Source organism: Mustelus asterias, chromosome 6 (genome assembly GCF_964213995.1).
Source record: "Mustelus asterias chromosome 6, sMusAst1.hap1.1, whole genome shotgun sequence".
In the NCBI taxonomy this organism is placed as follows: Eukaryota; Metazoa; Chordata; class Chondrichthyes; order Carcharhiniformes; family Triakidae; genus Mustelus; species Mustelus asterias.
The window spans coordinates 19,598,779-19,625,075 of record NC_135806.1 but is presented as its reverse complement, the minus strand read 5'-3'; the positions used below and the strand labels follow the sequence as shown (position 1 = coordinate 19,625,075).

Below are 26,297 nucleotides of genomic sequence, written 5' to 3'. Positions count from 1 at the left end.
CAAATGCTCTTGTGATCAAGTCTAACATTCCATTAGCCTTCCTAACAGCTTGCAACACCTGCATGTTAGACTTCAGTAACTTATGCACAAGGACACGCAGGTCCCTTTCTACATCTACATTTTAGACCAGTTCACGTCCATGTTAAAATCACACACGCAGGAATAAAGTACAAGAACACTGTGAATTCTGACAACCATCATTCTCCCCTCTGAAGTTTTCCATTCCTCCCAGTTGCTGGGCATTTTGAAAACAATATACAAATGATTGAGTATAAGATGGACTTTCCAAAAATGCACTTTGTGATTAAAAACATGGAAAAATGTACACTCTCTGATTTATCTCTTCCCTTCATGAGACTGAAAGAAATGGGTCTAGATGGTGGACGAGGCTTATCTGCGGAAAACATGGGCAGCATTTGTGGCTTGGTTCAACAGGAAAAGCACTCTCTGTGCCAAAACAAACAGATTTTGGCTACCTGTGCACAAAATTCCATTCTAGCGAGGGAGTTGGTGCAAAGAGGTGGTGCCCACTGAGATTGAGACAGGTCATCTTCTTTCATGACTTGCCACACAATTTTTTTCTCTTTTTGGGGAAATCATTCAAATCATTTTGCAGCTGCAAAAAGGCTGGCTTATCACCAAGCTTCCTTTTTAGATTAAACGTATCTGCAGTTTTGACAGAAATATGTATTGGCTCATTTCCTGCCCAGGGCGAGGTAGAGCTGAATCCACAATCACATTTAAAAGGATATGAGGGACAAAATTAACCCTCCCCCCCGACCCCTATAAATTAGCAGCACATTAATGCTTGGCTCTGTTTATAGCCTGTCCTGTTGACATACATGTCGAAGTGGTGACTGAAGCGAAAGAAGCATTCCGTGTGGGTGCTGCAACCAGATTTACACATTTTAAAAATAAAGACTGACCAGCCCATGCGTTGAAACAGCAAATGCTCAGCACCATAGACCCGTCAGGTCCCTAATCAATTTTAACCTTCATCAGAAGAGGCACATGCTGATCAGGGACTGTGACAACTCTGTGGGCGAGGGGGGGAAAAGTGGATGGGAGATTCTTGTAGGGATGAAAGCTAGGGCTTCCTGACTGCCGGTTAAGAAGGGCATGTTGGTGCAGGGGGAGAGACAGGCTCCACAACTGCCTATCGGCAGCAACAGAAATTTAACACCCAGGGCGGCACGGTAGCACAGTGGTTAGCACTGCTACCTCACAGCACCAGGAACCCGGGTTCGATTCCCGGCTTGGGTCACTGTCTGTGAGGAGTTTGCATGTTCTCCCCGTGTCTGCGTGGGTTTCCTCCGGGTGCTCTGGTTTCCTCCTACAGTCCAAAGATGTGTAGGGTTAGGTGGGTTGGCCATGCTAAATTGCCCCTTAATGTCAGGGGGACTAGTTAGGGTAAATGCATGGGGTTAGGGCCTGGGTAGGATTGTGGTCGGTGCAGACTCAATGGGCCGAATGGCCTCCTTCTGCACTGTAGGATTCTACGACTATGAGATGGGTCTAAAGAATCATTGAAATATCTTTCAATCAAAAATGACATAATTGTGAAGATAAATGCTGGTGAGGGAGACATTACTTGAGTGCTTCCCTTGCAATAACAAAGCACCCATTTATCTAAGAATAATGCTTGTAGCGATTTGGCAGAGGGGGGAAAGAGAGGGTAACCTTTTGTGTGGTTTAACAAATGTTTCCCATTGAAAGCCTGCATTCTCAAAGGTGCTGCAGATTGTTCAAGAATAATGTAAGCCTGTTGAGTGATGACGGTGTAACTGCACCTACCTTTTTCTTTAGATTAACACAGCATTAAAAAAAAATCCAAAGGTTTTAAATATTTAATCTTTTGAAAGATGAGCTGCTGAGCTTTGATGAGCTCACCTACATTATAAATACATTAGTCTAACGAGGGCTATTATCTTTGAATGTTCTATTGTCTTATGACAACACGTTGGCTCCAGAAGCTAGATGAAAGAAAAGTTGCTTTCGGCTGAAATTTTATGATCTATAAATTCTGTTCCTTCCTTTCTTTGTAGGCATACCAGGAAGTGATTACTCCAATTCCAATTACATCGATGGCTACAGAAAGCAGAACGCGTACATCGCAACACAGGGTCCGCTGCCGGAGACTTTTGGAGATTTTTGGAGGATGATTTGGGAACAGAGAAGTGCGATTGTTGTGATGATGACAAAACTAGAAGAAAGATCAAGGGTAGATATTTGATATCTGATATCACACATTCTTAGATTGAATGGCAAAAATACAAATATGGAAAATGACATTATTACTGAACGTGCATGTGATGTTAAATTTAACCATGTATATTTGAGAGATTATTGCTCCATCATTTGTCCAAGTAGCTGGCACTTTCATGGATCGTGTCTATCTAGGCACTGACACATTTAATAGTGCTCAGTTTATTTAGAATGATCTGATTCATCAGCCAGAGGACTTTAGTTTAATCTGAATGTAAATGAGCAGTATTAAAAAGAAATGCATTATTCTATGTTGTGGTTAAGAATGGCCATTGCAGCCTGTTTTTGATACCATTTAATGGAAGGATGAGATACTCCTTTTCTCTCTGGTATCAAAATTCATTGCAGCAATGGACAGAGAAATGACATTTAGTTGCTACGCACTTGATTTGTGAAACTTTTTGTCTGATCTCGGTCCTGTGTTTTGATATCTCTATCCACATGCCCGCTTATATCGGCCGGAATTCTCTGGCCGTTCATGCCCCGCCGCCGCTGCAAGTGAGGACGGAGAATTTGGCACTCAGCCAAATATCCGTTCACTGCAACAGGACCAGAGAATCCCGCTGGCGTGAACGGCCGGAAAATTCCAGCCATCATCTCTGAGCTGCTTTTCCTTGCATCCATCCGTCTGCCGTGCATTGTTTCAACATATCCATCTTCAATTTCTTTATATAGTTATTTTTCTTCCTTCCGCTTCAATGTCTGTGATTATTTATAGATCTCTGCTTACTAATTTTTCCTCAAGGCAAGATATGTTTCCATCCATGCTTTCTTGAAGCTTCTGTGTTGTGTTTGCCTTTATTGCCCCTTTGAGGACTGCATCAGCATCTCTGTCTTCATTTTAATAATGTGCAGTGGTCTGGCTTATTCCTGAGACATGACATAATCAACATTTTGTAGCTTTGTGTATTTCTACTCATAAGAATATAATTACTACTTCACAATAATGTCACTTGAGAAGCTGCAGGTGTGGACAGTGCTCCAAGTGTTGATGTGCCTGCTTTCCTCTTGAGCCACGTGTTTTATTGCACGGGCAAGGGCTTACAGACTGTGAATGGATCTGGTTGGTGGCCTCTTCGGTAAATGCTATTCAGCTTCTTAACCCACTCTCAGCTGGAGTCAATGATCTTAACTCGCATTATTTTGACCTTAGTATTGCCAGACTCCATTGCTGCAAGACTTTCAGTTTGAGTATGCTGCCGGGTCACGACCCCCTCCTGAAAGCACTATCCCATTCAGAGTGGCTTGATTAAACCAGACAGGAAAAATGGCAACAGCAACAAACATATGCACAGCCCGTCTCTCACCGTATCACCACAGGCTTGTTGGGGTTTTTTTTTGGTTGGAAGAAAGGATCAGTTTCACACATAAGCAATTCCAATTTTTATGTAGGAGGACAGGAGACAGGCGAGGTGGCTGGGGCCAAGTTCTTTCATGGAGGGCCGACCTTTGGGTAACTGAGACTTATGCATTCCAAACATTTAGGAGAAATAATCCCGGCCAAAGATATTGAGCTTAGACCTTGTCACCAAAATTAGCCCAACATTCTTGAAAAGGCGGTCTAAATATATAAACGGTTTAAACATGTGTATACTGGGACTGAACCAGGTAACTTTCCTGCCCCTGCACCTAACCACTTGGTTTAGCATCTATTTGTGGCACTGACTGAGATATCAGACTTCTGAATCAGTTTCCAAAAAGGTTTCCACAATCATAGAACCCAACCAGATGTACAGGGGTTAAAATTAGACTTGGCACCCCCTTTTGTTTTGATGTTACATATTAACCTCTAACCTCATCCCATGTAACCCGGTACCTGAAGGGGATGCGGGACAGCTGTATATTTGGCCATGAAGCTCTTTTTGTAGCAATGTTAATGCACACTGCTGACTGCTGGACTGCTCTGCGGCCTGAATTTATCAGTAGTCTTTAGCACCTTCCTCCTGTTTGCAGTCTTGTACTGAATACAACCATGCTCTGAGTCCAAGCACAACAGGAGGCAAACAGTGTGTGTGTGTGTGTGTGTGTGTGTGTGAGAAGACAGGTCGGCCTTTCGCTGAGTATTGAGAATGAGCTGAGGCCATAGAAGGAGGCCAGGTGGGAGCAGGGCTGTCAGTAGGAGGTCATAACTGCAGGCGATCTTTCGGGAGACCAGAATGCTGGATTTGCCGTGATGCCCTGAAAACCACTTTGCACACTGCTACCCATAGCCATGATGCCGCACCCAGATCATCCTTGACAGCATTGAGTGCAGCCAGGGCTCCCACTGCAACATTCGGATTCTGGGAGGTGCTGTGTGTACGGCAGTGGAAACTGAGACATCCACCATCAGATGCTGCAACATGGTTGACACCACAGGTGTGCTGATAGAAGGGGCCACCCGATCCCCATTGGAAAGGTTGGACTCCATCTTCACTGCAAACCCTGTGTTGAGTTGGTCCTGGATTCTTGCGTGATGTCCTTGTGGTTACTTGTGAGTGGAAATCAAGTTGCATTGTTAAAATGGACACAAAAGGGACTGGGTAAGATTCACTGTTGATAGTATAGAAAATACAGGTATGAAGTAAGAAAGCAAATTGGGAAAGCAAAGAGAGGATACGAAAAACTATAGGCAGGTAAAATCAAAGAAAACCCAAACATGTTTTACCAGTATGAAATATTAGATACAGTGAATGAGGGAGGAAGCACTGGAGGGACTGACATTCTTGAGGATAGATCGATCACCAGGACTGGATAGATTGTATCCCAGCTTTTTAAAGGAAGCCATGGAGGAAATAACAGATGCTCTGAAAATCATTTTCCAATCCTTACTAGATAGAAACGAAGTACCAGAGGATTGGAGGTTTGCGAACATTGTACCATTATTTAAAAAGGGTGCGAGGATGTGCCAGAAAATAATAGGCTGGTCAGTCTGACTTCAGTGGTGGGCAAATTATTAGAATCAATTCTGAGAGACACAATAAACTGTCAATTAGAAAAGCGTGGATTGATCAGGGAAGTCAGCATGGTTCTGTTAAGGGAAGATCATGTCTTACTAACTTAATCGATTATTTTGAGGAAGTAACAAGGAGGGTTGTTGAGGATAATGCAGTGGATGTTGTCTGCATGGATTTTAGGCATTTGATAAGGTCCCACAAGAAGACTGTTCAGAAAAGTGATATACCATAGGATTTGGGGAAAGTGGTGAGTTGGATCCAAAATTGACTCAGCGATAAGAAACAAAAGACAATAAATGATTTTGTGATTGGAAAGCAGTTTCCAGTGGTGTTCCACAGGACTCAGTGTTACGGACCTTTCTGTTTTTGTATATATTAATGATTTAGACTTAAACGTGGGAGGTATGATTGGGAAATTTGCAAGTAACACAAAATTAGCCATGTAGTTGATAGTGAAGTGGATAGTTCTTGACTCCAGAAGAATATCAATGATTTGGTTCAGTGGACAGAAAAGTGGCAAATGGAATTCAATCTGGAAAAGTGCGATCATTGGGGGAGGCCATCAAAGTTAAGGATACTCAATAAACAGTAGAATATTGGGAGGGGTAGAGGAAGTGAGAGATCTCGGAGTGCATGTCCACAGGTCGCTGAAGGTGGAAGGAGGTGGTAAAGACAGCAGATGGAATGCTTTTCTTTATTGGGTGGGGTATTGAATACAAAAGCAGGAATGTAATGATGCAACTGTATAAAGAGCTGATTGGGCCACAGCAGGGGCTTTGTGTACAGTTCTGGTCACCACATTCCAGGAAGGACATAATTGCTCAGGAGAGAATACAGAGGAGGTTGCCAGGATTTGAAAATTGCAGCTGTGAGGAAAGATTGGATAGGCTATGGTTGTTTTCCTTAGTCATGATGTGGAGATGCCGGCGTTGGACTGGGGTAAACACAGTAAGAAGTTTAACAACACCAGGTTAAAGTCCAACAGGTTTATTTGGTAGTAAAAGCCACACAAGCTTTCGGAGCTCCAAGCCCCTTCTTCAGGTGAGTGAAGGTGAGTGTCACTCACCTGAAGAAGGGGCTTGGAGCTCCAAAAGCTTGTGTGGCTTTTGCTACCAAATAAACCTGTTGGACTTTAACCTGGTGTTGTTAAACTTCTTACTGTGTTTTCCTTAGAACAGAGGAGGCTGAGGGGTGACCTAATTGAGGTGTAAAAAATTATGAGGGGCCGAGATATGGTAGACAGGAAAGATCTGTTTCCTCTAGCTGAGACATCAATTACCAGAGGGCATAGGTTTAAGGATTAAAGGGGACATGACAAAAAACTCTTCACCCAGAGAGTGGTGGGTGTCTGGAATTCACTGCCTAAGTTGGTGATTGGGGCTGAAACACTCAACTCATTTTAAGGTATTTGGCTCTGTGCAGGAATTGCTATAACCTGCAAGGCCAGGAGGTGGAAAGTGGGATTAAAATAAATTTGTGGTTTTTGTTTCTCTCTTTTTGTCTGGCGCAGACACGGTGGGCTGAATGGCCTCTTTCTGTGCTGCAACCGTTCTATGATTTATTTTAATCTGTAGGATAAGGCCTCTTATTCAAATCCATCTGCTACTATTCGGATGAGTTGCAATGGTCCTCACCAATAAGTATTTTCAATTTTAGAAGTTGCTCTGAAAATAGAAAGGAAAAGACTGAGATAACTGACTCACTGTGACATTCTCATATTTACTATCCATCGGTCAGTGCATCACGAGTGGTTGTGGAAAGGTCAGGTTGTATCTTGAACTATTCATACCCTCATATTTACAGGAAGCTATGGCAAGAAGCCTCTCTTTTTACAGTGAAGGGCAGGAATTTTGTCTGTGATAATGGCTGACATCTCAGCCTGCCTCCCTTTTATTGTGTCATTGAAAAATATAACTTCAGCTTTTAGTATCAATAATACAAATGGAAGCCACCTGATGTTCCATGCTTCCATCTCAATGCTTGTCTTGAAATATTTTCTTTAATATAAAGAGATGCTTCACTTGACAACATTATGGGTCGTAATTTATTAGTTTCTATTAGGAAGCTGTATGTGCATCCACCAGCCGAGAAAAAAAGGACAAATGTAGAAAAAACTCTATCCATCAATGATACATTTACAAGTGTAAATCTTTTAAGGATCAAATTCCTGGTTTCTAGCTCTCTGTTCCTTCAATTTCTAAAATAATAAGTAAAGGAATATCCCATCCTAAAATAGAGGCATGGAATGCACAGTGTAGAGGGTGCAGATGGGTTCAGTGTGCTGTGGAGAAATGAGTAAATGTGACAGAATGATGTTAGTTTTTAATCATAGGGCAGATTTTCTCAAAGGGTTACTGATCTAATATTGCAGAGAGAGAGAGTGAATGTTAAATGGCCTCGTTGTTAAAATTGAATTCTAGGTGTCAAATTGGAATGTTGCGCATAATTGCTAAACAAAAAATCCCAAGTAAATCATTGTCCATTTCATACTCCTTAACCCTCAGGCTGAAATTTTATCCGCTGCCCGCCACGGGAATGGGAATGGGTGAAGGGTGGACCATGGAAAGGTCCGTTGAACTTGGGCGGGAGTTTATGGTTTCAGGATGAGCGAAGCCGTAAAATCTCGCCCTCAGTGTTTGTTTCTGCTATTGCCTGAGATTGTTCCTGTTACAGGAAGCTGATGATTAACACGTTGCTTTTTATATTTTTAAACATTGGTAGTGGCATTAAAAAGACAAGTTTTTAAAAAAAAACTCCAGTGTTATAAATTTAATGGAATTCCACACCCATGGACCTCTAGCCAAACCTGTGATTCTGTAATATAATTATAATATTGACCCATTTAACATCTTGCAGGAACGAGCTACGCCTATGCATTTTGTTCCTTTATTATTATCCTGAGTGCATATGTGATTCAGCTGTTCAGTACTGATTAACCTGGGGATGCATTTGTTTCAGCAGATAGAAGCTTGCTAGGTTAGGGTTCCTCAACTCTGCACACCTCATTTTAATGCTCTTGATTTAAAAATGGATTTTTAGATATTTTTGCATCTTTGCTTTGCATTTCAGGAGCTGAACTGCCTGAAACGTAAATTATGTAAAATTACAATGTGTTTGCTGAAGAATCTTCGAATAATGTTGGGTCCATTCTATAGCCGAGTACCACAGTGTGTGGAATGAACCGAGAGTTAATGTCAGTTCATTCAGGAAAGGAATAGGTTTTCTTCTGGAGTGGTATTGCCATTTTGATTTGATTTGATTTATTATCTTCACGTGCATATAGTGTAAAGTATTGGCCAAAATTCTCCCAAAAAAATTCCAAGTGTCGATTTTGCGTGAAAACTTAGTATCATAGAATCATGAAATCCCTACAGTACAGAAGGAGGCCACTCAGCCCATCAAGTCTGTACCGACCACAATCCCACCCAGGCCCTATTCCCACAGCCCCATGCATTTACCCTGCCACGAGAGTCAATTTTAGCATGGCCAATCAATTTAACGCGCACATCTTTGAACTGTGGGAGGAAACCGGAGCACCCGGAGGAAACCCACGCAGACACGGAGAGAATGTGCAAACTCCACACAGACAGTGACCCGAGGCCGGATTTGAATCTGGGACCCTGCCGCTGCGAGGCAGCAGTGCTAACCACTGTGCCACCGTGCCGAGTAATTCACGCTGTTTTTTTCAGTGGGAGTTCGAAGAAGAATCTCCCACACTCTGTGCACTGCAGAGGCCATCAGGGTGAAAATCATTAAAAACAAAGGGGTGGGGCTTATCCCTGCTGGAGTGGCTGAAATCAGCGCACTGAACGGGCCACTGCGTATGCGCCGATCTGTCAGTTCCGAGGTCAGCGCATGCGCATGACACTTGGCCTCCCGATTGCTGGCCAGCTTGATTACTGCCCAGCCCTGCATTGATGGCCCTCCACCGCCCACCTCCCCTCCTCCTCCTCCTCCCCCCCCCTCCCGCCGTCCCCCATGGCCCAACCCGAACATTCCTAGGCCAGCCCCGAACCCCAACTCCCGGCCCATCCCGATCCCCCCCCCTGAGCCCACTCCGATCTCTGGCCTCCCTCCTTCCCCCATCAATCGGTCCCCCAGGCCCCTCCCCTAGGCCCTTCCCCCTTAGCACTTCCTCATGCTCGATGGGCATTGACACTTTGCCCCTTGGCAGTGCTAGGGGACACACCGCCTGCGCCCGACCCTCTGGGGGTTAGCCATATTCAGTCTCTCTCCGGGTGTGTTTGGTCTTTTCCAGCGACACTTTGTCCTCAGGACTAGTGGAAAATTGGGCATAAAATATGTGATGTGTTCCTGAAGGCTGCTGCATTCCAATAGCACCAGATCTCCCATCCCCCTCTAGAGACACCAGTGTCAACTGTCAGTGCTGAGGTGAAAATACTGACTTGTCTTGTACTTGAATAAACCCTCCATATCCTGTCGCACCAGGGCCCTAAAGCCCTTTACCACTGCCAGAGGTTAACATTTGTACTGCTGAGATAAACATTTTCCTGTTATACATGTGCCTCCTAATGTCAATCAGGAAAGCCTGTTCCTGTTAACTGATATATTAACAACTAGAAGCATTTGCTTCTGAACCATGATCTTGTGCCGTGAAAATACAATGGGTGGAATTTTCACGTCCCACCCGCCTCACCAAGGTCCGTTGACCTTGGGTGGGATTTTCTGGTCTTGGGGTGAGCGCGGCTGGAAAATTCCGCCCAATGTATTCAACGCCTTGACTGTGAATTGATCAAAACAACTACAATAAAATGAAAAATTTATATATTTTAAGTGACTCATTTATGAATATTTCTTAGTATCTGTAAGTATCCCTGTGGTTATTCTTACAGGTGAAATGTGACCAGTACTGGCCTTCGAGAGGTACTGAAACCTTTGGTTTGATCCAAGTCACTCTGCAGGATACAGTTGAACTGGCAACCTACTGCGTTCGAACATTAACATTAGACAAGGTAAAACTTTAATTCTCCTTAAAGCTAATGATTTTTTTTCAAAAATAATGGATATTTTCTTTATTGTTGTAACATTTATAGCAAAGAATGGTCCTTATCTGATGAAAGAAGACAGTTACTAATCAAAATACTCCAATTTTCTACCATGGAAAGCTAAACACAGCCCAACATCCACTAAGACATTGCATTGCAGTGTCCTATGCTAAGAATGAGCCAGAAGAAACATCCTCAGCCTTGGAAAGAGGCAAATCTGAGCATTGTTTCAAGTTGCGTCACAACTGGAGGACAAAGGGGCCTAAATAAAAACTGTTAGAGCATAAATTCAGGGCTGATATGACAAGACGTTTCTTCACACAAAAAGAGTGTTTAACACATGGAAGTGGGGAGGAGTTAAAGGAAGGATTCTGGTCATTCCAGAGATTAATTGGATGCAATGAAAGAAACTTCAGGTTTCAACACAAGGATGAGCTCGCTGAGCCAAATGGCTGCCTTCTTTGTACATTGCAAAATGATTATTTAACTCATTTCTGTAATCACTGCCCCTCTCGACGTTGCACCACCTACTACGTTCCCAAATTGAGAGCTTGGATCCCCTGAGAGACAGCCAGCAGTGGGGCAAGTCTCCAACCTCCATCATAGATTTTAAATGCTTATTTTTTGATTGTCGTATTCTCATTGGCTTGTTAATCTTAAATTATTGACAGCAGGAATTTCAACGCTGGTCTTCTAAATTAAAATGATTATTAGTGGGCTGCATTCTCGCTGCACTCAGTGCAGGAGTTAGGATATCAAAAGTATCACAAACTGCTGTGTATGGAGTAACAGTTAGTTGCACATGTCCTGTTTTAAAGTTTAAAGTTCATTTATTAGTGTCACAAGTGCACTGCAATGCACAAAAATAATGACCTTCCCCTAATGGGTGTGAGAATAGGTATCTGTTGCCATGGTGGGCTTCTCCTTCAGATTTAGATTAAAAGTTTGTTACAGTTTAAGAAAAGGATCTCCTCCTTAGCAGCATCTCTGGCACTCACCCCACCCACCCATGGACTGCCATTTCATGGTAACTGTCTGTACTTCACCAACAAGTGTGGATGGAGTGTGTTCACCAGCAAAGTGACCTTGAACCTCACTATTCAGCAGGCCTAAATACATTTCATATAAGTGCACCATCTTAGATTTGTTGTCTTTTCTGCTAGTCAGCAATCCTAGACCTGCGACTTTACAGTCCAATCTTGCCCTTGGTTAGGATTAAGAAAGGGTTTAAACCCTAATTCTTCCTCTGGAGGTCCTTGATAATCCCTGTCAGGCACAGAGTGCATTTGTTCTCATGAAATGTCATAACTGCTTTGTTGAAGGCAATATATAAGAAAAGACTTCTCTACCTAAGCCAAATATGAACCATGTGAGGGAGGTGTCTTCTGTGTCTCACACATGCACACATACTTTGGGGAGACGGTGGCATAGCGGCATTGTCACTGGACTAGTAATCCAGAGACCCAGGGTAATGCTCTGGGGACTGGGTTCAAATCCCACCATGGAAGATGGTGAAATTTGAATTCAATAAAAATCTGAAAATAGAAGTTTAATGATGACCACGAAACCATTGGTGATTGTCGTAACAACCCAACCATTTCACTAATGTCTCTTAGGGAAGGAAATCTGCCATCCTTCCCTGGCTTGGCCGACATGTGACTCCAGATCCACAACAGTGTGGTTGACTCTCAACTGTCCTCTGAAATGGAAGGTAATTAGGGACGGGCAATAAATGCTGGCTCAGCCAGCAATGCCAACACCCTATAAATTGAATTAAAAAATGATAATTTGTGGCTGCTGAAATTCTGTTCCTAATTATTCCCTTTCTAATTTCCCATGCTCACAGACTCAAAATAGTTTATTAGGACCAAGTACATTACTGCAGCCTGACATCTACAGATCAGCTGTCCGCAATTTCTCTGTTTAGATTGGATTTGAGGCAGTAAAGACCTAGAGGGCAAACCTATATTACATTCATTAAGACAACAAGCTGTGTAATTTGATCTACAAATGAGAGGCGCCAGGAAATTATGATGTATGTCAGTGTGGGAAACATGCCCAAAATAAAGCTCCTTTCTTTTTTAGTTATTATAAACACTCCCATCATTTTGTTGATAAAATCCCATTGTTCTAACAGATTGGCTCCAGCGAAAAGAGGGAAGTACGACAATTCCAGTTCACAGCGTGGCCTGATCACGGGGTTCCAGAGCACCCAACACCATTCCTGGCCTTCTTACGGCGAGTCAAAGCCTGTAACCCTCCAGATGCCGGGCCAATGGTTGTACATTGCAGGTAGGCGTTATCTTCAACAAAGGCACTGCCGTCAGGGAGCTGTGGCCTCATTGCATTTGTCTAAACAATGGGTGGCATGCCACATCAATTGACTTTCGGAGTGGAACTTTTGTTTTATCACTTTTACTTTAAGACTCTTAAGTTTTTTGCTGCAATATATCATTTTCAAACAGTTTGCCCGAACCACCTCTTTACTAATTAGTGGAGTGATTAATCCCAGGGTTTATGTATCCCCTAGAAGTGGAAGAGAATGGAAGTTAATGCACAGTATATTTTAAAAGTCATTGCTGTTTCCAAAAGATTAATATCAAATCAGAAGGATAACAATCATATTCATGTTTACGATGACAGTAAGGTATCAGACATGCACACATTCAAGTCCCTGGTATAATGAGGACATAGATTTTGCCGGACACCATAATAACATGTTGATTTTCCCCACAAACAGGGAGTGTTTGCCATACACTTCCATTGATAGCTGTGCTGCAGTAATTGGAAGAAACTTGGGTGGATGACATGCTCCCACTTGCCATTCTCCGTTATATACTGGAAGAATCATTCCACTGCCGTTCTTTTGAGACCAAGCACTGTGGAGTTTGCAGGTTTCATTTTGAGGATGTTTCTGTTTATTTTATGATTTTTACAAGCTGGGGTAGCTTAGTCTCTCACTAAACTTGTCATTTCTTCCATTGCGATTAACATTGAAAAGACTTGACTGTTCAAATGAAAATTAGATAGATTTGTTTCAGAACATTTGGGATACACAGAAGTCATTTGTGATACGGCATGTTGGTAAGTGTCGCGTCCCTAGGAAGAAAAAGGTGACTTCAGATGGACAAAGAGAAGAAGAAAGACTTGTATTTTTTAAAAACCTTTCACAACTCCAGAACATGCCACCAATGAAGTACTTTTGAAGCACCTTTTTAAGAGCAATTAGCCTTGCCAGCAATGCTCACATCCCATGAAAGAATGGAAAGAAATGTAGTCACTGTTGTAATGTAGGAAATGTAGCAGCCAATTTGCACATAGCAAGCTCCCACTAACAACAATGTGATAAGGACCAGGTCATTTGTATTTGTGGTGTTGATTGATGGATAAATATTGGCAGGGCACCGGGGATTACTTCCTGCTCTTCTTTGAAATAGTCCTGTAAGATCTTTCATAGGATCTAACTCCTCATCTGAAAGGTGGCATCTCTGACAATGTAACACTCTGTATGCACGACACAGGGGAGTCAGCATCACTTTGTCTGCTCAGGGCTCGGATATTTTTGTGGGCTTAAGGAAACTTGACCTGCGCCTTCTGAATTGCATACCCGACCAATATGTGGCTCTACCCAAGGTTTTTTGTTTGTTCACACGAGGGGCAGGTTCGCAGTGCGTTTTGCAAGCTGTGAGGAGTGCTGATTAGAAGGCTCGCCTTGGGTTTTCCAACATATCAGCCCAGCTCCCAGCATGGTTTAAAGGCCATATAATCCTCAGCCCGCACCCCTATGTCACCCCATGTCCTCTCAGATCACCCATACCACCTCAAATCGCTCGTGCCCCCTCAGATTGCCCAGGCCATCTCCATGCCCCTCCACTCTCATGCTCTTCTGACCCTTCATGCCACCTCCATGCCCCGCAACTACCTTCATACCTCCTCATAACCCCTTGCCACCCTGTGGCCTCTCAGGTCCCCCATCCCCCTTCCATTACTCCATATATCCTCCATAACCACTTACCCAGTATTAACTATTTTAAGTCCTCAGGAGGCATGCAAAACCAACAAGAATTATTTAAAATGATCAATAATAATTTTATAAAAGCCTGAAATCAAACAAACCATAATTGATACTGGAAAGAGAAAAACACAACTCCAATGAAAAAAAAATCTTTAAGTGACTGTTAGGTTTGTAAATAAACAAGAAACCACATCAAAGGCATTTTCTGTTGTTAAAGCCTCTCAAAAGTGTCAATCATTCAAGGGTCAATTGACCACCTCCTGAGCTGAAGCTAATACAGCTTTTGAAACCTAGCCAAGTATTCAGGACAGCTATGGCTGTTATAACAGAAACTTCCAGCGATGTTGGCTGACACTGACAGAAAAGAATGGTGTCTCATTTCCATCTCAAACCAGAGTGTCCATCAATCAATGGAGGGGAGCGAAGTCAGATTTTTTTTTTCAACTTTCAAAAGCAGGGATTTTTTAACAGCCAGAGCTGTCTATCGATTTAAATCAAAACGCAAAACATGTCAACAGATGCTGACAGGAAATTTATTTTTACATTTTTAATTCATTGTGCCATTTCTAACAATTAGGGAAGTACTGTAATGCATGTGACAATTATACAGTGCTTGTCACTGTAAAGGTCAGCAGTACTGCATCTAGCAGTGATGTTTGATGGTGTCAAAACATATTATGTTTACCCTTCCAGCTTCCCCCAGTGGTTGTGAGCTCTCCAAAGAGGTGTGTTTTTAGGGCTTACAAACGCCCAAAACAAAATTCACATCAGCACTCAAAAATGTGTGTTGGAGAACATACAATTTTGCTATGGTACTCGCAGTTGGGATCCTCACCTTGAAAGAGGTGCACGCGTGTGTGTTTGCACCCAAGGCCTTCCAGACTCGCCAACAAATATGCAAACAATGGTGGCGGTGTTGGGAAGGTCAGGAAAATTATTTCTCCAGCAAAGGCAATGAAATTCAGCATTTTGCATGCTGATTCACACCTTCGTTGGAAGATGAAAATCCAGTCCCAGATTCTGAGGTAGGTCTTGAACCCACATTCTCTGACTCAGAGGCTGGTTTTCAAAACTCCCCTCCACTTAGCTTTTAGTAATGTCATTCTTGAGTCTGTTGTAAAATAATTAATAGAAATTGATTGCGATGATTAGTCACTTCATCGCGTCACTACCGGAATGGTAGAAGGAGAACTAGATGGACCTTTTCTCATCTAGAAATTCCAGTGTTCTTCTCTTCACTGTGTAAGGCATCACACCCAAGCTTGATCATATCTTCACCCATACAGACTTCTAGCAGTGCTTCTTGGACAGCATTCAGGAGCAGCAACTCCCAGTTTCCCCTCTTAACCTAAAGGTACTACAGCAATCCTACCACTGCCTCCTCTCAGGTCAGATAACATGTGCAGAAAAATGATCAACCCTAGGAACTTCCAGGTCTCATTGGGTCTCAGAAGCTGGATAAATATTTGAATCAGAACAAGACACAGTTGTACAGTGAGAGAGCAGGGTAGCGCTCCAATGCCGAGGGGCAAGGTCAGAATGGCCTCCTTCAATGCTAAAAAGTTTCTCATGTACCATCTATCAATAGCAGCTTTAGAGGGGATTTCAGGAATGCTGTGCATCCTGCCATTATCAAATCAAAATAATTTAAAACATCGCCAGTGGCACTTGATAATAAATGAAACTGAGATGTACACATTTGCCAGAAACGCTGTTTCAAGATTATGTGCAACAGTTTTTATTAATGCTGTCGGAGAGGACTTTAACAAAGTGACCTGATCTGAGAAACAACACTTACAATCAAATGGGGCCTCAGGAAGGTTAAGGGACATTCTGAAATTCCTGTGTCTGTGAATCAGTCCTTGTAAATTCCTTCTGAAAGAAAGTGGTCATTTTGATGGCACCGAGGGAGATGCCAAGGATGATCAGGCTGACTTCTCAAGGTCAGCTATCTCTCTGATTCATGTCACAAAATATCTTCTGATCATTACTCTTTGTCTTTCTCAGGATGTGGGCATCACTGGCTAGGCAAGCATTCTCAATTGTTCTTATGGATTTTAATTGCCTTTAGATTGCCTGAAGTGTCAAGGACAAAATTTGTGTATTTCTTTTTTGTTGCCCATGAACAATATGTTTGTATGTAAGGAGTGTATATTTTCTTACCCTCAGATTGATTGTCCTGATTAAATAAGCCCAGAAGTGAGCTTCCTGTGAGCTTCACAGTAAAGAGGGTTATTTATTGTCACATGCTTGCCTTAGAGGTTTAAAATGCCAATCACTTGTCTCACACACAGAAAAAATAGATATAGATTAAGGTAAAACAATGCAATTATAATTTATGATAGACTCAGTCTGTTTTGTGGCAGGTCTGTGGTTTCTTAGATAAGTTGATGCTTTCGGTGAGGTGAAGGTCTTGTAAAGCAGAGAATTCTCAGTAAGCTGTGAATCCTAAAGGATACAGCTGCTCGACTTGTTCTGCAGCAGGTGGTGAGGGAACCAACAAGAGCAAAAAATCTACTTGACATCATCCTCATCAACCTACCTGTTGCAGATACATCTATCCATGACAGTGTCAGTAGGCGTGACCACCGCACAGTCCTTGTGGAGACAAAATCCCGCCTTCATATCGAAGATGTCCTCTGTCATGTTGTATGGCACTGACACCATGCAAAATAGGATCGATTTAGAACAGACCTAGCAATTCACAATTACATCCATGAGGCGTTATAGGCCATCAGCATCAGCAGAATGATATTCAACCATAATATGCAACCTCACAGTCTGGCATATCCCTTCCTCCTCCATCACCATCAAGTCAGGGGATCAAATCTGGTTCAATGAAGAGTGCAGGAGGGCATGCCAGGAGCAGCATCAGGCATAACTAAACATGAGGTGTCAAACTGATTCAGCTTTACACAAGATTATTTGCATGCTGAACAGTGGGAGCAGCATGCCATAGAAAGAGCTGAACAATTAAACAATCAACAGGATCATCGCTAAGCTCTGCCGTCCTGCTGCAACCCGTTACGAATGGTGGTGGACAGTTAAACAACCACTGGAGGAAGAGGTTCCAAAAATATCCCCATCCTCAATGATGCGGGAAGCTAGCACAGCAATGCAAAAGACGATGTTGAGCTTTTGCAACAATCTTTATCCAGAACTGTCAAGTGAATGATCCATCTTGGCCTCCTCTGGAGACCCCAGCATCACAGGTGCCAGTCTTCAGCCAATTCGAGAAATGGCTGAAATTGGACACTGCAAAAGCTAAGCGCCCTGACGATATTCTGGCAGTAGATCTGAAGACTTGTGCTCCCAAAAGGGTTGCACCTCAAGAGAAGTTGTTCCAATACAGCTACAACACTGGCATCTACCTGGCAATATAGAAAAATTCCCAAGTATGTCCTGTCAACTAAAAGTAGGATAAATCCAACCCAGCCAATTACTGCCCCACCAGCCTACTCTTCATCATTGACAACGTAATGGAAGATGTTGTCAATAGTGCTATCAAGCAGCACTTACAGAGCAATGATCTGCTCACTGATGCTCAGTTTGATTACACCAGGGTAACTCAGCTCCTGACTTCATTACACACTCCTGTCAATCAAAATATAGACGAAAGAGCTGAACTCCAGACATGAGATGAGAGTGATTGCCCTTGACATCAAGGCGGTATTCAACCAAGTGTAGCATCAAAGAGCTTTGGCAAAATGGAAGTCAGTTGGAATCAGGAGAAACTGCTCCACTGGTTGGAGTCACATGGGCACAAAGAAGATGGTTGTGGTTGTTGGAGATCAGTCATCTCAGCTCCAGGACATCACTGCAGGTGTCCTTCAGGGTCGTGTCCTCTGACCCAAACATCTTCAGCTACTTCACCAATGACCTTACTTCCATTATTAGGTCAGCACCATTCGCAATGCCTCAGATATTGGAACAGTCCATGTCCATATGCAGCAAGACCTGGACAACATTCATGTCATGTCAGTGCAATAAACATCTCCAACAAGACAGAACCTAACCAACTCTCCTTGACAGTTAATGGCATTACCATTGCTGAACCCAGGGGGTGGAGGTGGGTGTTGTCAGGGTGGAGGTGGGGGTTGCCGGTGGCGGGGGGAGACTATCAACATTCTAGAGATTAACAGAGAAACTTAGCTGGACCAGTCATATAATTACTGTGGCTGCAAGAGCAGGTCGGCCCTGGAAATTCTGTGCTGGGTAACTGATTCCCCAAAAGCCATCCACCATTTACAAGGCATAAGTCAGGAGCATGATTGAACACGCTCCATTTGCCGAGAATAGGCCTTCTAAATCGCTCAAGAATCTCAGCAGCATCCAGGGCAAAGTTGCCCGTTTGATTGACACCCCATCTGCCATCATAAACATTAACCTCCTCCAGCACTGGTGTACAGTGGCAGCAGTGTGTACCATCTGCAAGATGCCCTGCAGATGGTACACCAAGGCTCCTTTGACAGCATCTTCCAAACCTCTGACCTCTACGCCTAATGGGACAAGAGCAGAAGATACATTGGAGTACCACCCGCTGCATGTTCCCTCCAAGCCAAGCACCGTCTTGACTTGGAACAATATCGCCATTCCTTCACTGTCACTGGATCAAAATATTGGAGCTCTAGTTCTAACAGCACTGTGGGTGTACCTGCATCACATGGACTGCGGCGGTTCAAGAAGGTGGCTCACCACCACCTTCTCCAGGGAAACTGGAAATGGGAAGCAACTGCTGGCCTGGCCAGTGGCACACACCATCCTGTGGAAGAATTTGAAACAATTCTGGTCACCTCATTGCAGGAAGGATGTAGAAATTATTGAAAGGGTGCAGAGAAGATTTACAAGGATGTTGCCTGGATTGGGTGGCATGCCTTATGAGGATAGGTTGAGGGAGCTCGGTCTTTTCTCCTTGGAGAGATGAAGGATGAGAGGTGACCTGATAGAGGTGTACAAGATGTTGAGAGATATAGATCGGGTGGATTCTCAGAGGCTTTATCCCAGGGCTGAAATGGCTGCTACGAGAGGACACAGGTTTAAGGTGCTGGGGAGTAGGTACAGAGGAGATGTCAGGGGTAAGTTTTTCACTCAGAGGGTGGTGGGTGAGTGGAATCGGCTGCCGTCAATGGTGGTGGAGGCAAACTCGATAGGGTCTTTTAAGAGACTTCTGGATGAGTACATGGGACTTAATAGGATTGAGAGTTACAGGTAAGCCTATATATAGGCCTAAGTAGGTAGGGACATGACCGGCGCAACTTGTGGGCCGAAGGCCTGTTTGTGCTGTAGTTTTTCTATGTTCAAATAGTTACGCTTTCAGTGATGAGGTGATGTTTTCCATAACCACTGCTCATGATCATGATGGCTGTTTCAAGTTTGCTACAAATCCAATTCTTGTTTACAAAAATTGTAGTTGTGTGTAGAACTTGTGACCGTCTCTGATTCAGTCAACTAAAAAGTCATCTGTCTGGATTTGGCTTGAATGAAGGTTGAATTAGAATTATAAGTCAGTGGTGGAGAAAATGCCAGTCTGCCAGAAAATATGAAGCTATTTACATGTGAAGTAATAACTGCATGGTAAATATTGAGTAAGGGGATAATTGCAGTCTTGTCTTGCTCCGAGTGTTGCTGTGATGGAACACATTTCTTATCAACAGGGCATTTGACCGTTCAGTGCATCTCATCTCAATCTGTCAGGGGTCAGATTAGAGATCCAACATTAGTCATTTAGTAACATTTCTATCAGCTGCCTGCTGTCATATTAATTCAGTCCTCCTTTTCTTGTCCTTATGTGTGCTTATCTATCACCCTGTCCACACTTTTAATTCCAGTCACAGATATGCAGATACAACTGATACCCACTGATTCAGAGTGGACAAAACATGTGGGTCGGAATCGTACGGCCATTCACGCCGGCGGGATTTTCCCATTCCACTGCAGAGAATGGAGATTTGGCTGGGCACCAAATTCTCCGACCTCGCTGCAGAGGGAACGTGGCGTGAACGGCCGGTAAGATCGCACCCTGTGGACTTCAGTAATAGAGAGGGAATGAGGGAAAAAAACATTTACTTGCAAAAGGATGTCTTTGACGGGGCATCGTGGAGATAATACATTAAATTAATGGAATGGAGTGGCAAAAGACAATACTTTCAGATACAGCAGGATTGGAGAGCACAGAGTCAAGTTTTAGGGAGCATATTTAGGACAAGTGTCATGAAATATTTCTTTGCACAGGATTAACCATGGGAACAGAACACATGATTAAGGGTAGTACTCAGAACCCATTTAGTGAGCCATTTGTAACAAGAACTCCTTGCTGACTCCTTCGGGCAGGTGCAGCCTTTGCCCAGCCCACTTCCCACATGACGTGCGCACAGAAAATGAAACTATCCCCCAAGGAGCCCACATTCTTGGCCCTGGAAGTGAGCAAATTAGCGCAGGGTACAGTGTGGGAAGCCGCCATTTGAAACGAAGGTGGAAGACGGAGGAAAGATTTGTAAGATAAAACAATTACAGGTTAAAAATGCTAAACGTAGATTTGTTACTTTTTAAAAGAATCCGTTGCACCCTCTTGACAATTTTTGATAACAAAATAAGTTTATTAGGGGTCTATTTTGATCAAATAGCTACACTTCTACATTAATTCAACATAAATCCCTTTTTATGACTTTCATTTTAGATGATTTAAACATGGAGATGCTGAGCATTAACATTTATTTGCAAGTGTGAAGAAAATCCAGTAAATATATCTGTAATTTCTCTCAGTTTCTCCGACCGAAAGGATTTTACATCGGTCCCGACATTAGCTAAATTAACGCTGCTGATTACAGATGGGAATTACCTGCCTTCCAGGTGGTAATCTGGCCCAAGGGAGTAATTTATAACAGAAACAAATAAAAATTGCTGCCACTGGATTACTCACTTTATCTGCTGGGCCTTTCAGTTATATCTTGGGATGATGTTGCTCATTCTACCAGTGCTGGCTTATCATGAGTTTTTTGAATAGCACCCTGTTCACCTTACTAGCGAACCCAGCAGAAGCCTGGCCAGTGAAGACTGTACATTTGCAACGCAGGGTATATATATATATTTTTAGAGGTTTTCCCGATCTGCTGCTGAGTCCTGGTTCTGCCTGCCCCTTATCCACGAGGAGGGCAGATTTGCTAGTTGCAGTAAGATCACACAACCCACTCCATATGCTGCTCCCAAACTCTCTTGAAACTGGTTGCCATTGTTCTCTTGACATGCTTCCCCAGGGGGCTACTACAGGCTAGTGGTCCGTACCTCCAAGTGAGATTACAATTTTAATAGTGGCAAAAATGCAGAGGTTTTGGCTACAGGTGCTCTGACCTCATTTCACATGCTTCTCGGACTTTGGTGGAGCGGATGTCATTGCACTCTACTGTAATGCTAATTGCTTGCCTCAGACCCTGTGAGATGACTCTCAGAGCCCTCATGTTCATTCAGTATCCTTATTAATGCAAGAATCTGAGCCCTGAGGTTTTGGAGCTAAGATGTATTCTTGCTCACCCCACCATCCTCAATTAGAGCTTCCTTTTTTTTATCCCTTTTTTAAAATTTGTAGCTGACCAGCATTTATTGCCTAACCCTAGTTGCCCTTGAGCTGAGCGGCTTGCTTGGCCATTTCAGAGGGCAGTTGAGAGACAACCACATTGCTGTAGTTCTGGAGTCACATGTAGGCCAGACCAGGTAAGGGTGGCAGATTTCCTTCCTGAAAGGACATAAGTGAACGAGATGGGTTTTCCCGACAATTGACAATGATTTCATGGTCATCAGTAGATTCTTAATTCCAGATATTTTTTATTGAGTTCAAATTCTACCAGCTGCCATGGTGGGATTCGGACCCAGGTCCCCAGAACATTAGCCGAGTTTCTGGATTAATAGGTTAGTAGTAATTCCACTAGGCCATTAACTCCCCTCTAAGTATTACAAGTGCTGCAACTATTCGGGGCAATTTTCAAATGCCTGTCCATGTCTTTTTCCAGCCTGTGATGATGCAGGCTGGATTTACATAGACTGCACGAGGACTCATATTCTGATTAGCTGAGCCTGTCGGGGTGGATGCCACTGCAATATGGTGGCTGAAAGTTTCACTAGGCCGCATTGCAGGTAACGATGTGGCACAGTGGAATATTTGGACTGGCAGCTTTTTCTCTTGCTTCCGCACTAAAAGCCCTTCACCTCTTTGTAAAGAACTGACAATCGGGCTGAAAAACTGCTGTCATGTTGAGCTGGAGCACCACTTGAATTCTGTTTACTGCCACAGACTTTGTTAGATTTGGCAGCTTGAACTAATCAGTAATCGCCAATTGACCCAATTCGACTGAACGTTACTGGTTTACAGCCTGAGCTAGATTTTTATCTCGGGCACTCCCAGCACAGTGCGTCAGCATCAAGTGCGTGTTTGATTTGTGAGGCAACACTTTTCAGTCCATGCCTATAAAAGATGAAAATATCCCAGTAAATGGAAACATAACGATGGCACACTGGTTTGCACTGCTGCCTCACAGCGCCAGGGACCTGGGTTCGATTCCTAGTTTGGGTTGCTGCCTGTGCGAAGTTTGCAAGTTCTCCCTTTGTGTGGGTTTCCTCCGGGTGCTCCGGTTTCCTCCTACAGTCCAAAGCTGTGTGGATTAGGTGCATTGGCCATGCTAAAATTTCCCCTTAGTGTCCCAGATGCGTAGGTGAGAGGAATTAGTGGGGTAAATATGTGGGGTTACGGAGATAGGGCCTGGGTGGGATTGTTGTTGGCGCTGACTCAATGGGCCAAATGGCCTCTTTCTGCGCTGTAGGGTTTCTATGATTCTATTAGCCTTGACCTGAATGCATTTAACCTTCTGGAATAGTCTGGTAACACGTGCTTTCTTTCATGTTTGTCTTCTGCAGCATTATGATTTCAAATTGGATTTTTTTTTAGCTGCATTCGTTTTTAATTCCTGGCTATTGTTGAGGCATCATTCGAGTCCACTCTTCCCTCTGTTCTATTCTGGAACAATCCTTGAACCATTTTCAGTGGTAGTGGTTGAGGGCTGAATGTTGGCTCGGACACAGAGGAGAAGTCCCCTTCTATTTATTAATTTATTTATTAGTATCACAAGTAGACTTACATTAACACTGCAATTAAGTTATTGTGAAAATCCCCTAATCGCCACACTCTGGCACCTGTTCGGGGACACTGAGGGAGAATTTAGCATGGCCAATGCACCTAACCAGCACGTCTTTCAGACTGTGGGAGGAAACTGGAGCACCCACATGAACCCCACGCAGACATGGGGAGAACGTGCTAACTTCACACAGACAGTGACGCAAACCGGAAATCAAACTTGGGTCGCTGGCACTCTGAGGCAGCAGTGCTAACCACTGTGCCACCGTGTCGCTATTTGTCTCATAGCGCCTTGGCTGAACATCTTGGGCGGAGTTTTCCAAAATAGTGGCAGTGTCAGGGTCTGACTGAAAACTACCTCTCCAGAACTCTCCAGAAACACAGCCAGCTTTTCTCACCAGATCTTCTCACATTCTTGAGAATGTGACATTTGTCCAAAATACATCAGGGGGCATGGTTTACACCATCTCTCTGTGGGGCGAATTCTGTTAGAGACAACACACACCTCTCTCTCCCTCATCACACATAAAGGGAACCCCCCTCCCCAAAGGAAGGAGGGTAACCCCCCACACTGCCCGCCTCAGTGCCTCCGCCACTGCCCTCTGGAGTAGTGCCAAGGGGCAGTGCCAGGCAGCAATGCCCAGCCTTAGCCCTCAACCTCTGAGGCTTCCAGGCACCTCTGCACTCTTGCTTTTGTCCTCATGATTGGTTTCCATTCCTGAAAACCAGTAAAGAATTTGCACCAGCGTGACGTCATGCTGCCAGGGGTGAGCATTCCACAGAGCCAGACGATATGGTGTTGAGCCTATTTATAGTATCTAAATATATTTAAATCCATGCAAATTAGGTGATCATGTTACTAGCAGGGGTGCAGTGAAGATCTCAATCCAAGATCTCACCAGTGCAAATCCCATTAACGGAGAACCATAGAAACTAGAAGCAGGAGTAGCCCATTCAGCCCTTCAAGCCTGCTGCACCATTCATTTTGATCATGGCTGATCATCAAATTCAATATCCTGATCCCTCCTTCCCACCATATTCCTTGAACCCTTTAGCCCCTCGAGCTAAATTTAAATTTCTTCTTGAAATCAGACAACATTTTGGCCTCAACTACTTTCTGTGGTAGTGAATTCCACACACTCACCATCCTCTGGGTGAAGAAATTTCTCCTCATCTCAGTTCTAAAAGGTTTACTCCTGATCCTCAAACTATTATGGCTCGCTTGTGAGATTTAATGGGATTTGAGCGCGTGGTGAACAGGCCCTCTAAATCTCACCCCTTAGCTGAAGGATGGCGGAGACGATCTTACCAAAAGATTTCTAAGTGCCGAACAAGTGTGAAAACGGGAGAGTTTCAGATCCGTTCTTTTGCCGCGAGAAAAATTCTCTGGAGTGAAGCTTGAACCCATAACCTTCTGATCCAGAGGTGACTCTGCTAGCGCTGAGCCAAGGCTGACACCAGTGTCCATTGACATCGTGATAACTTCTGAACAAATGCATCTGTGAGTTCCACAAAGAACCCAGAATAAATGATGCGATGAATTAATCACTTAGCTACAACTGTAATAATTGTGACACTTGTTCATTTAGATTATTCAAGAGTGACTGGAATATCATGACAAACAGATAACTCAGATCGCTTGAACTCGTCTCCAGACTGTAGAATGTGAAAAAAACAAACATTTGTCTGAAAAACCTAGAACTTTAAAAGGAAAATTCCTCTTTTTATGTAAAAGTTAATAACTTTTTTCGTTACTCTGGTCATTGACTAATAAATATTGAAGCAAATAATAAAAATATATGCACCACTCCCGTTCCCTAATGACAAAATATCAAACACTAAATCCACTGCTACCTTCCCCTTCTGACCAACTGCAATAATTGTGACACTTCTTCATTCAGATTATTCAAGAGTGACTGGAATATTATGACAAACAGGTAACTCAGATCGCTTGCACTCGTCAGTAGACTGTAGAATGTAAAAAAAAATCATTTGTTAACAGTGGTTAGCACTGCTGCTGCACAGCGCCAGGGACCTGGATTCGATTCCCGGTTGGGCAGCTGCCTGTGCGGAGTCTGCACGTTCTCCCTGTGTCTGCGTGGGTTTCCTCCAGGTGCTCCAGTTTCCTCCCACAGTTCGTAGGATTTGCTGGTTAGGTGCACTGGCCGTGCTAAATTCTCCTTGAGTGTGCCCGAACAGGCGCCAGAGTGTGGCAACTAGGGGATTTTCACAGTAACTTCATTGCAGTGTTAATGTAAGCCTACTTGGGACACTAATAAATAAACTTTTAAAATTTTTGCTTTCTACGCTAGAATATAAAAACAGAAACAAACATTTAACCCCTCGAGCCTTTTCCACCACTATTCTGTGAGACTATGACTGATCTACAAACTACCTCCTTCAGATTATAAAAATCTATCAATCTCAGATATAAAATTTGCAGTGATTTAACATCAATTGCCACTTGTAGAACATCATTCCAAACATATTCTTTTGTATGTAAAAGGTGTTTCCTAATTTCATTCCAGAAAGATCTGGTTCTAATTTTTAGCCGATGCCCCCCCATTCCAAACTCCCAAACCTGAGGAAATAGTTTCTGTACCCCTTAATATCCTGAAAACCTTCGATCAAATCCCGCACTCCTGCTTCAACTTCTAAATTCCAGGGATTACAACCCTAGTTTGGGCAATTATTCCTTGTAATTTAACACCTGAAATCCAGGTATCATCCTGATCATCCTGTGCGCCAATATATCCCTCTTGAGGTGAGGTATCCAGAACTGCTCTCAGATGCTCGAGGTTTGGTCTAACCAGACTTTGTATAGCTGAAGCTATGACTTCTACTCCCTTGTATTCTGGTGTAAAGATGTAAAGTCCAGGGTTTCATTTGCCTATTTAATTATTTTCTGCAACTGTTCTGCAAATTTGATTGAATTTTTTGAGGAGGTAACTAGG

The 26,297-nt window shown here is 43.3% G+C and overlaps 1 protein-coding gene across 14 annotated transcripts in view; it reads left to right on the top strand.

Annotated features, from left to right (window-relative positions):
* The window catches only part of ptprda (protein tyrosine phosphatase receptor type Da), a 595,150-nt gene that overhangs the window by 538,738 nt on the left and 30,115 nt on the right, over positions 1-26,297 (top strand). For all 14 annotated transcript variants that reach the window (XM_078214119.1, XM_078214118.1, XM_078214117.1 and 11 more), the window contains 3 exons: positions 2,046-2,221; positions 10,055-10,174; positions 12,345-12,499. In XM_078214119.1, coding sequence (XP_078070245.1) covers positions 2,046-2,221; positions 10,055-10,174; positions 12,345-12,499 — 451 coding nt within the window. The remainder of the gene's footprint in view (positions 1-2,045; positions 2,222-10,054; positions 10,175-12,344; positions 12,500-26,297) is intronic.